Source organism: Centrocercus urophasianus, unplaced genomic scaffold (assembly GCF_019232065.1).
Source record: "Centrocercus urophasianus isolate 14NV4802_14NV808 unplaced genomic scaffold, USGS_Curo_1.0 seq_10, whole genome shotgun sequence".
Taxonomy (NCBI): Eukaryota; Metazoa; Chordata; class Aves; order Galliformes; family Phasianidae; genus Centrocercus; species Centrocercus urophasianus.
The window spans coordinates 56,141,622-56,154,484 of NW_024884142.1; the positions used below are offsets into that span (position 1 = coordinate 56,141,622).

General features: G+C 38.2%; 1 protein-coding gene across 3 annotated transcripts in view; it reads right to left on the bottom strand.

Moving 5' to 3' along the window:
- Positions 1–2,620: 2,620 nt before the first annotated feature.
- The window catches only part of PCMT1 (protein-L-isoaspartate (D-aspartate) O-methyltransferase), a 34,426-nt gene continuing 24,183 nt past the window's right edge, over positions 2,621–12,863 (bottom strand). For 2 of the 3 annotated variants that reach the window (XM_042812595.1, XM_042812605.1), the window contains exons 6-8: positions 9,321–9,406; positions 8,091–8,260; positions 2,621–3,244 (exon numbers count right to left, since the gene is read on the bottom strand). In XM_042812595.1, the coding sequence (XP_042668529.1) occupies positions 3,232–3,244; positions 8,091–8,260; positions 9,321–9,406 (269 nt within the window). In that variant the 3' untranslated portion in view covers positions 2,621–3,231. Of the gene's footprint in view, positions 3,245–8,043; positions 8,261–9,320; positions 9,407–12,863 lie in introns of all 3 variants that reach the window. The other variant, XM_042812613.1, reaches the window with a different exon arrangement.

Here is a 12,863-nt window from a genome sequence, read left to right on the forward strand (position 1 = left end):
AGAGGGCTGAAACAGGTCAGCATGATGCTCCACTTGTTTTTAAAACCCTAAATAAAGCATAAAGTTCCAGTCCAAACTGCAAACTGGTGGGTGGCTGGCAGGGAACAGGGCAGCACAAACACAGCACAATACAATGGCCTCCCCATGTTGGAAACTGATTATTTTGCTTTCTAGTGGCAAAAGCTGAAATAGTACAAGCAATGGGAAAAAGCTAGAAAAGATTCAAAGAGAGCTGACAGATCACAGAGGCAATTAATACATTGGGATTACTCTGAAAAATAGAGCCCACAAAACAGTTTGGCCAGAGTAAGAAAAGGCAAAAGTATGTGTAAACAGGGAATATTTGGGGGAGGGGGAAATGTGTAGAATTACCTTTACCATGTATTTTTCAGCTGCTAGTTAGCTCAGGTAGGACACAAGAACATAGAGCTATGAGTACACGTGCAATACAGCAGAAACACCGTCAGGGCACCAAATGCTACTCTGGACCTCTGGAGCATAGAGAAGCCTGAAGCACTGAGCCACCACAGAAAGCCATGGCAGAAATAACCTTTTACAGGTTTCAAAGCATGTAAACCCATTTTAAAGATGATAGAGCACGAAATTTTAACATAGTTTTGCATACCTTCCAGTTCCTAATGCACAGAGGAGATGGCACTGACATTAAATTCAGAACAACTTTCTTCAGCCATGCTGTTCCCCACAACTGCAATGGATCAGCGATGTCCATAACTACACAGCAGCACTGTAGTTAGAAAGGAAAGCCCAGAACCCTACAACTAGACCAGGCAGCTGCCCTCAGCCATAGAGGAACAACACTGCACACATACAGAACTAACAGGCTTGGTGAAAACCCATTCATGTGCTCCCCGAACACGCTGGTGTCCACTGTAAGAAACTCCAATAAGCATCATATAAATGCATTTACACACCAGACTTGCTAACTGCTGCCATGTGCTGCAGCACATTAACTAAAAATGGACACAATTCTGGTCATTTAGCATTTCTTATACAGGCTTGCTTTCTTATTGGATGTGCGAAGTCTTGTGAAGGCAAAGATTTTAGAAATAAATAAACCCGGACATCTAAATACAGCTTCCTCTCAATTTATTTGGCAAAGTAGCAATTCAGACATTTCACACAGCATTTATTCAAGCCCTTCAACTCTTCTGCACATCAACTTGTCCTCTTCTCCATGAAGCTTGTACTTCAGAACCATTGCTCCACCACGGAGGGGTCTTCATTCCCCAGTTCCTAACGCTGCCCCTGCATGCTCCACCCTGCCCAAGCACCCCGACTGCCATCAATTCCTTCTGCAGAACGGGTGCCTTGTCGCAGCCTTGGTCCCTGAAGTGTTCTCCTCACAGAGCTGTTGCCAGGTCTCAGCTCCATCACCTCTCCTGCCTTAGGCTAGCTTGTTACTGTGTCCAGAGACAAAAATTTGGAGACAGTTGAGTTCTTATCTTTCCTTTGACTAATTAGTGAGATGATGTAAATAAAGCTGAACTCAAACTGAATGATACAGTGACCAAAAGGCTGAACATGAGCATGCATCATTTAAGATAGTTCACTTCAACACCAACAACTAGATTCACAGTTGATTGTGGGTTAGTACAAATTCAGACGCAGATGGGTTTTTCTGAACTGTGTTTTCTAGAATACACGCTGTAGTAATTCCTTTATAAGATCAGTCTGTGTGCTCCCAGACTGTGGCCAGATTGGGAGGTGGTACACTGACTTCCAAACATCTATGTGAATTGATACATCACTTTCACACAGGAATGGGACTGTGCCGACCTTCACAGGGAAGGTTATTTAAAATGTTACCTCTTTCAGATCCAGAGGCCTTTTTTAGCCTTTGTGCTTCAGTGATTAATCCTATCACAAAACATAGCTGTTCTGCCACAGACATCCAAATGCATTTTACAGTGATCACGATGGCTGTGTTTATACTGGTTATTTTATTCTATAATCCTTTTTATCATTAAAAAGAAAACAACAACATGCTGCCTACAATATTTCCCAGTTGCTCCAATCTGAGCAAGAAGAATCAGACATACTTCTCCACTTTTCCAAAGCAGCTCAATTTGCTGTACTGCTTTGCATTTTCCTATACTAAAACAGAAAACTTGGGGCAGAAAAAAAAAAAAAAAAAAATTATAGCCTTCCAATGATTCTTCTACATGAAAGTTGAACAACTGTAGGTAAGAGTCCGGGATTCTCTACCCATTCTACATGTATCACACATGTTTTCCTTGCATAACAACAGTTTGCTTTTCAAAAGAATGGAATTTTTCCAGAGTCAGAAAAAAAAGAGCACATTAATTCAGCACGTGGCCTTGTCAAAAGCAACTTTCACTTTGAACCAGACTAGATATTGATCTGTTTCCTATTTTTAAATAATGCAAAGATCTGTATGTCTGCCACATACTGACCATAGTCCTCCACACAAGCACAAACTCCCTCTTGTTTTTAGCCTTATTATCCCAGTGACTGGGATGCAGCTCTCATGTATTTTTGGAGGTAAATCTATGTTAACTGTAACAGCAGTGAGCTGTAAACCAAAACAGAGTTTCAGGTTTTCATTAACTAATTTTAGAAAGAAAGGGAAAACCACGTCTTTTATGTCCAACTCAAACAGCAATGTTTAGTAAGAGCAGCCAACTTCAATGTTTTTAAATTCAATATATACAAATGCCTGATTTTAAGGTAATAAAGCAGCTGATTGTATCTACTACATGCTAGTCTATGACACCATGTCAAAAGCTTAAAAAAAAAGTTCATTTCCTTTTAGTAGCATCTAGCAGACACTGGAACACAGAAAACCTGGTATTGCCTATGTAGTGTCATAAGGTGCACAGAAGCAGTTTTACCAAGGGACACGGGAGCCAAGAGAAGTGAGAGTGTTCAAGTACCCCCATCAAAATTAGAGTTCACAAGCTATAGATCTTCATCCACAGTTCATCTGCAGAAATTCACTTCAAACAGATGAGAGTAAAATAAAGGCATGTTAAATAAAACAGTGCCAACATAAAACTTTTTACCATGTCTTTATCAGATTTGCCTCGAGCATCTAAAAAAATAAAACAAACACCACGCTTTTCCATGCTGATAACAACAGTATAACGAAGTCCAAAACAAGCTGCAATGCTGTTGGTTTTCAAAAAGCTTTTAGAACTGGAGATGAGCAGTCCACTGTAACACTATGTTTGGGTCAAGATGATGTAGCTTTTACAATTCATCCCTGCAGAAAGAAAACACACACAGTAGTTATACTTCTAATCTCTCTGGAAATTAGATTTGAAAAGTCTTGCTCCTGTATCAGAATACATTTAAAGGCTCAAACAAATTGGCAAAATTTCAGAAATCTCTTCAAGCATTTAGTCAAAAAGGAAAGGCAACAGCAATCTCATACTGTCTCAATTGTGTGACCTATTGTGAAATACAAGTCCCTTCTCTACTTCAAATAGATCATTTACTCAAGTGAACGTCTGCCACACCACCAAAATCAGTAATTTTTTTTAAAGTTACATAGCTGGCTGTCATCCAACCTCCACTCGCTCCATACTGGCAAGAAACAGAGCCAGGTTACTAGACAGTGCTGGCAAAAACCATTCATTGTAGCTACCAAAGAGACAAGCTTAACTGCAGTTACAGTCTCTTAAGAAAGCTGGGAATTCAGAATGTCAGGGATTGGAAAGGACCTCAAAAGATCCACTCCATCAACCTCACATCAACATCATAAAGTCTACATCAACTATTTTATTTCTTTCTCAGAGGAACTGTATTAGCTCCTGAAACACTAAATCATAGTGTGCGATTTAGAAAGGGAGTTGTTACATCAGAAGTAAATTCAAGGAGGAGAAAGGATGCTTCAAGAAGTCTCTAAATCACTGTGATGACACAGGAAAATGCAGGCTTTCATGTCTACGCATCCTGCAAAACACACTGAAACAGGGAATCCATAGAACCCATATTCCAACAGTGAAATTATCTCATATTGGTGATTTGTTTAAATATTTCCAAAGCATTAATTTTAATGCCAGATGCTCATCGAATCTGAAAGCAGTGCATTGGCACTACGAACACTGGAAAACTTAATCAGAAGTGTTTGCTTTTTCCCTCTTTCATCCACAAGGCACAAGCAATCTATAAACTGGGCTTACTGCACTTTCTTTTAGTAAGTGCATTGCTCTCATTAGCCATAGCTAATGTTCGAGTTAACAAAAACCTCACTAATGTGATTGCTGGCTCAGTACACACCAGTATTTCCATCTATCATGCAAACTAACCCACAAAAAAATATAGTGCTACGTGCACACAAGCAAAAGCTTTGAAGTTACAAAGGCGTTACTGTTCACAAACCAGAGCGTGGAATGGCAACATGCACATCATTTTAAAAGCAACTGATAAGGCTTCTGCAACCAGTTCTATCTAATGCAGCTGGAATACAAATCTTACGATTTGTTAGAAAAATATTTGCATTCTTTGCACTTTGCACTGCCTTCTATAGCATAGGTACTGATAATACAGCTTCAGAGTGTCACAAGAATTGAAAAAGCAGAAAAAAGCAAAAGGGAGGACAAATCTTGGCAGCAGCAAGATAAAAACCTGTTTACAGCCAAATGTTTGGAAGGTCTCTGTATTTGCATGTTTCACGGAGTAGGTATTTGCTTTAAACAGATGAAATAAATGAACCTCTGATACAGAGATTAAAATGCAGTGCAGGTGACTCTTAGCCAATTACTCCATTCTTCCCTAATGCTTCCAGGAGCTGTGCCACCTGTTGATATTTACATCAAAAAATATGTAAATAATGACTACTGTTACTGCTGGTTTAATCTCAACATGTCTCATAGCTGCTGTGATTTGCATCCTGAATCCTACTCTCACAGCTTTGCAAAATCCAGGTCTTTTACTGCGCCAAACACTTCTGGATCCTCCACACCCAAGCTAGACCCTCAAAAAATTGAAAGCCAAAGAGAAACCCTATACTTGCTCTGGAAGTATTAAAGATGGCACATTACTCATATACAAATTTTGGCAAAGTTTTTGCCAGCTAACTTAATGTATTTGAGGGTTTTCTCTTTTACAAAATGGTATTTGTACTTAGAATTCAAATGAGCTATATTGGCATGCCAGTGTATTAACCAATCTCCCATTGCTTTAAGGTGTTCCCAACAAAAAAGAAGTACATCTTAGATGTCACTTTCAAAATACAGATTTTCATACTCTGTTCAAACATACACTGGTAGTAAGGGGATTGGCCTCCCTCAAAGGACTTTTCACCCAGGCTTCACTACTTCTGAATCCAACAATAGCATGCCAGCCCAAAACAATCCATCATCTGTGTGTTAAAATCATGCAGTGCTTATTTTTTACAGTTATGAGAAACTGAGCTCATGTGTGCATTATTATCTGTGTTTACAGAAATGTTAAAGAAAAACATTTACAGCTTTTCACCTAATGCAATTAGCTAGCAGACTGAAATACACATTGCAAAACAGCATCAATTGATCTTGGCCTCAACTGTATGAATAAGAAGCTATCATGCTACGACTGTTTTGTGAAAGAACACCAATTCTGAACACGATGAAGCAGCTCCCTGCTTTAGGAATGAAAGCACTTGATGTGATGTTACCTAAGAGAACTGAGCTAAGGATAAAGGATTCTTGAAGTCCTCTTAAAAAAAAAATATATATATATATATATTTCTTTTGTAATATATAAGAAATATATATATATATATACACACACACACAAAAACCATTCAAATCCAATTAATTTGGGATCTACAGCTGCAGGAGCCTCTCTTATACTACAGCTCTTTATTACAGAGAGATCTAATTAAGCTCTTTCAGAAGAGTAAATGAGTCTTTCACTGATCTCCACTCACAGGTCTTCAACAATTTAGGAAAGATAAACTGAAATCTAAGAAGCTCAGGAAAAAAAAAACCAAAACAAAACAAAAAACACCACACCTCTTTTTTCTTTGATGGTAGCATAGATAGCAAATACTGAATTATTATTAGGAGATTCCTTAGCAGCAGATGGCTGACCAGCACTTTGGTCTAACCAATCAGGAAAAGTATCAAAAAAAACCAAAAAGACAGGTAACCACCTCCTTTAAAGTCCACCATACAGCAGCTCCTCAGGAAGGGAATGGCAGTTTTCTTCAGATCAAAGGACAATTTAAGAAAGGAGATATTGTAATAACTGGACTTCAGAGATGTCTTTTCACAGAGATTTCCAAGTCTGAAGCAGATTAAACATACATCAGAAGAAAAGCCTTTATGCCACTGTAAGGTCATACTTCAGGCTAAGCTTATCTGTTCTGATAACACCAATATGTTTTTAACACAATAAAATAAATCATGAAGTATTTCAGAACAGATCAAAGACTTTTTAAAAAAATCTGTGGGGAAAAGATTGAAATCAAACAAACAACAAAAGAACCAGTACACAGGACTGAATGAAATCCAAAACAACTCATTACCTCTTCTTGCACTAATAGAGAAAGCAGAGTACAGAACTGTGCACTTGAGTCATGAAGACTTTAGAATTCTAAGATCCTAAATATACTACACCCTCATTAGCAGCGTGGGATAGCCATGCTTCCAGAAATCCTTCAAGAAACACTATTTATAAAAATACTCATTGGTGCTAGGAAAAACAACTGCTACTATCATAAGGTCAGATGGAAAAGCAGAAAAATGTGCTTTAAAACTCTCTGGAAAAAAAGATAGCTCAAGAAGAATATTCTTTTTCAAAGCCTAAACTCCGTATTTGAATAAAGTCGGTCACATTTGACAGAGAAGGAAAGTAATCACAAAATGAGACTTTCAAATCCTTACATAGTGGCAAGAAATCCTCAAATACTATGCTGACAGAACACTGCTAAGGTTCAAGGATAAAGTATTAATTTGCATAACATACAGAAAATCTGAATAGTAAGTATGTTTTGCAATATCTGATCTAAGCTCATTTAGAACTCATGTTCTAACACTGATTTGTACACAGCCACTATACAGCCATCCAACAAACACTACAATGAAGTTTCAGCAGGCAGCAGTAATACTAACTGCTTTATTTGTACTTTCTTATGGACATTTTGATATCTGAAAGTTGAAGTGTTTGTGTATCCAAATCATAAGCTATACCACAGAATATCTAGAAAAAAAATAATATGCAAGAAATATAAAGCTCAAAAGCTGTTTCCAGAGCTCAGTACAGATCTGTGCACTTCATTAAAACAGATAACACATTCACAAATGTTTTCTGGCAGGAAGCAAAACAGGACTGCTGCTTTGTTCAGTGTCATACAAATAGAGTAGTTTAAGCTGGCAGCTGTGCTATGCTGTGTTTCTGCTCATTCAGCTCAACTCATTGGAAGGTCTACTATTTCTAGAAAGGCCTTGAGAGCTTGCTGCATTGTAGAACTCAAACATATCCCCAGAGACAGGTGACAGACTTATTAACAAGTCTGAGAAAGTGTTCTGAACGCTACTCAAATACACTTATGCTACACAAAAGAGGGGATTAGCTTCTTCACTTTCTGCTGCTTAGAGGCTGAGAAAAAGGAGTTAAGAAGATAATCTATGTTGCCCCCTAAGGATTTTATAGAGCTTTCTCTTAACTTGTGACATTTCAGGAAAATAAAAAAAATGAACAGCTAATTACCACTAACTTACACTATATTTATTTTTCAGTAGTATTTCACACTTCACCCTATTTGGCAAGTTGCTTATAAAGAGTTCATTAAAAGAAGTTTTAACGTAGAGAATATTCTATTTTAAAAAACTAAAAAGAAAAAAGTAACTTCAACACACCAAAACTGAAGAAAACATGAGTCCAAAAGAGACAAAGTGCAACTCATGCAATATTTTTTTCTGCTTTTAATTTAACTTAAACTTTGCATAACCTCCTCTTGCTGACGTAGTAATGCAAACTGAGTCACTTTTCATGGTATGGAGCAGCAGAAAGCAATGACAGCAGCAAACGCAGGCCTTGCAGTCTATCTGCTTAAAATTCACACCCTTTCACCTTGCGTGTATGTGGAAGAAGTAAGTGGAACAGAAAATCACTTCCACCTGGACCACTGCTTCTCTTTATCTGTTAAAGGCACATATATCACTCCCATCAGAGGCTTCATTTTGACACTGCCATCTTCTAGTTTGTCATACTGTTCAAGCATCTGGTTTCCCCCTGCAGGACCAACTGGTAATATCAATCTTCCGCCAGGTTTTAACTGATCTATAAGCTAGAACACAACAGAAATTAGAATGTAACCAGCCACTGAGAGAAGCTGGATCCAACATTGATAACATTACATGAGCAGCTTTGCCATATTGTTTATCTGCTATTATGCAGTAGATAACTACTTCAATTAACAATAAAACACTGAAAATGAGAAACATGACAACATGGCAAAAATCAACATTGCAAAACACATTCACAGTAATTTCATGTAATTCCAAAATAAGGTAAAAAAATTGGGTTGCGTCAGATGCAGTTTTAGTTTCTATACAAGATGGGAAACACATCAAAACCATTAATTGTTATTATACATATATATTATTTTTTTAAAAACAGTAAATTCTTTTTAAACTGCCAGATATAAAAGTTTGATACTTATTACTTATAGGTACAGGCCCACTGTCTAATATTTTGTGGGATAAATGACTCTTGTGCCCTTAGAATACAATTTGACATCTGTGACATTGTCTTTCTTGAATAATTTCAAATTGTCAAACACATGGGTTACCTAAAAGCTTTTCTTTTATTCTGTTAATGGAACAACACTTAATGAAACTATTCTATATGAATGTTAAGATAAGTGATAAGAAACACAGAATGTGAGAGAATTGCCTGGAAACCTCTTTTTGTTTTTATAATTAAGGTGGTGGTTAATTACAGCTGATCAGTAGCTCCCAGAAGCTGGTAAGTAAAAATATATGCGCTCTATATTTCCAGCTGAGCACATTATTTTTGGCCCAATGTCTCAGAACCTGGGAAACAAATATTTAAATTTTGTCATTCAATTATGACAAAAACAATTTATTAAGGAAAATATTCCATTGCTGTAGCACTGATTTCTACACCTGACAATTTAAAACATGTCTACAGGAAAGTTATTAGAACACGCAGCCTTTAGCAAACCAACCAGAAATCCAATACAGACCATGCTCTAACAGCATCCTACCCACTGATACTGCCCAGCAGTGCAACTCTCTGAAGTATTTTACATATTTAAGTATATAAAATGGTTTTTACAGCTAAGAGATTAATGAATAACACACACAAAAACATAAATGGCTTACTGCTTGGGGCACAACTGGTGCTGCAGCTCCTACATGAATTGCATCATAGGGAGCTTCTTCTGCATATCCCATTCTTCCATCTCCCACTGCAAGAAAACACTTTTTTTTTTAACCTTCTCAAAGGTTTTCCAACTCAAAATCTGCTTAGTCAAAGTAATATGAAGTCAATATAAGAATATTAACATAGCTATAAAGTAAATGCAACAAAAACCACACACACACACAATAAGTAGCATAACACAAGAAATCAGAAAGCACTGAATCATTCTGAAAGCTCTTGGTGACACGTTGTCCATCCAGAAAAGATACCTAAGCAGATTTGTGTCCTATCATTCCAACAGATGTGACTTTCCCTTCATTTACCCTCGGAGAAAATATGCTTCGCCTTATTTTTGCTTATGCTGTCCTTAAGTATAAAGCAGATCACAAGCTTCAGCCATTAAGTCTCAGAAGTACGTGTAAGGCTCCTAAGACAAGGAAAGGACAAACTAGGTATTCACATGGACTATACACCTATAACTGCTCTGCCAGTTGGAAGACCATGTTACTCAAAAGGATACAGAAGCAGTTTCAGCTCATGGAGAAGCATCCCAGTACAGATGTTTCATACCACCCCACTGAGCATTCTGCAATAATTAATCTGGAAGGAAATGGGACACAGAAGAGCAGCACTTTGTGCTGGACAGGCACACACACTACAACAGACGGGTATCTCACTTCTGAAGACATACATGCACAGGACAAAGTCATGTTTGTAAGCATCATTACAGAATTTGTCTTCACAGTGCCATAAAACAAGTGGTTTGCACGGACCAAACGAGTTAGTCTCAATCTCTTCATTAGTCTGTAAACCAAATATGGAAGCAGTGAAACCTTTTCACCCACTTTCTACTGCTTCAGCTGACAACCTCATTTAAAGTAAAGATGTATCATCATCTAAAGACCTATATGTAAACAGCCATTCTGAAGGTTGAAAGATACAAGTTTTTACATCACCTAGGCCAGAGTTACATCTGAGCTCAAACTGAAAAAGAAAACTCATTGTTCAAAGTTCAATGATCTCTGCTTTGGTCACATTAAGTACCTGCCATAAATATATAAAGCAGAAAGCCACAGAAAATCTGCTCATGTGCTGTATGTGCTAATTCTCACAGTAAGCCTATTCCTTCTTTTAGCATGCCATCACAGAAGGCCCACACCAGAGAGACCAACAGGCCTGTGATGGATTGGATAAAACATTAAAATCTGTAGAACAAAACTAATTATTGCATTCAAAATTCAAAAAATAAATATAAATTATTCACAGTTACTCATGTGTGAGACAAATATTAGTACCTATACAGATAAAGCAGCTTGCCATACTCTCACTATTCTCAAAAGAGCAGAATGGAAGCGATTATTTAGGAGAAAAAAAATCAGAGCCCAAGACTGTATAAAATAATTGTAACCTCTGGCAAGTTCTACAGAAATCTACTTGTCAGAAATAAGCCTGGAACAAACAGAATCAGGCAAAAGAAGTCACTTTGATTCTTCCTCTATGAACTTTCAAATGCTGAAACTGTAGGCTCCTTTGAAATACAGCCAATAAAACTTCCAAAGACCTTAGTTATGTTAATCTGACATAAATCTGTGTGTTGGGTTTACATGCCAACATTTTGGTAGCAAATGCTGGGAAGGGAAAGGTGTTATAGCTTACTTTTTACTGTCCTATTCTATTTTTAATTGGCAATACAATACTTTTCCCCAAGTAGTTTGCTTTGCCAGTCACAGCAATCAGTCACTGATCTCTATCTTTAGCTTGATCTGTGAGATTTGTCATCTTATTTTTTTCCACCTGTCCTGTTGTGAAGAGGGAATGAAAGAGCAGGTGAGTGGCACAGCCAGCCAAGTCTGATAGTCAGTCACTATAATGTGCCCAAACTAGCACAGAATTCAAAGGAAAATGAAGTTAACAGGAATGTCTTTAATCACTGACTGTGTGTTACAAGACAGCCTGGAATCTGAATTAAGGTTTGAAAAATTAAGTGAATACTGTATCCACGGTATTTAGATCAAACCAAAAGTAAGTTCAGTTCATGTTAGGCTTTACACAATGTTATCTCTGGAGTTCTTCAGGAAAAAAAATAAGCAAGTGATACTAAACCATTCATAAATTCATATTCAGTGAGTGCAAAAGTTTTAGTTATCAGTTCAAGAAGAAAAAGCAAGAAGGATAATAAAGATATTTCTCTGCTCAGCACAAGTAGCTTGGGGTTTGCTGTCTTAGTACTGAGCTTTGACTTCTGAAAGGCAGCTACTATCATTAGAGATTAATAAAAAGGCTGAATGAATCAAAGGAAGTTCTGCACCTCTGGCCAGGAGCTGGAAACTTGACTTTTTGCCTTCCATCAAATCACAAGAGAATAATTACATGGTGACCATGGCAGGAAGATCTGGACAGCATTTTGTAATAGTTAAAACCAGAGATTTGTTGTCTTTCATATTAGGTCCTGAAGCAAGACCCTGCATGTATGCTTTACATCCAAAGCTTACAGACAATAATACTGCATGTTTCCCCGGTTGCCGAGGTGCCCTTTAAAGTGCTTTCTTTCCACACATCACAAGTTCTGAGCAGCACAAGCCCCTTTCTTCACAGTTTGGAGGCTTCCAAGCAGAAACCACCAACGATTCAAGAGAACTCATGGCTATCACCCTTTTCACTAGGAACACAAGCTGGGCTTGTTCAGCCTGGAGAAAAGAAGGCTGTGGGGTGACCTCATTGCAGCACTTCAGTACCTAAAGGGAGCCTACAAACAGGAGGGGAATCAACTCTTTGAAAGGGTTGACAACTGCAGAATAAGGGGAAATAGTTTTAAGTTGAGGGAGGGAAGATTTAGGTTGGATGTCAGGAAGTTCTCTACAAAGAGAGTGGTGAGGTGCTGAAACAGGCTGCCCAGAGAGGTTGTTGATGCCCCATCCCTAGAGGTGATCAAGGCCAGATTGGATGGGGCCCTGGGCAGCCTGGTCTAATATTAAATGTAAGGTTGGTGGCCCTGCATGTGGCAGGAGGTTTGAAGATTCATGATCCTTGAGGTCCCTTCCAACCCTGTCCATTCTGTGATTTCACCATCTTCCATTACTGTTACTTGTAACGAAGATGAAAGCTCCAGTAATTTCAGGACCTAATCTCTCTGATCCTGCCAAAGTGGCTTATAACAAAAACAACAGCCTCAGTGCAGCTAACAGTACCAATTACATTCACTTACATCCTAGTAGCACAGTACACCTCCTCTAACGAGTAGTGACATGTTACTGTGTTGACTCTGTTCCAATCAGAGAATGCAAGGGAGAAAGACTTTTTCAGCTCAGACAAGCAGATACTGGTTTGAAGGATGCTAGAGAAGCAGGGAGACCTGCGTTCCCTTAGATTCATCAGCAGGTGCCACGTAGAAGCCCTGGTACTACCAGCAATTAAAGTCATCACTGGCTAAATTGCCTTCTGAAGAAGAATGTACATACTCTGAGACTTAAACACACTTGGTGTCCTGCCTAGAAAAGTCTGTG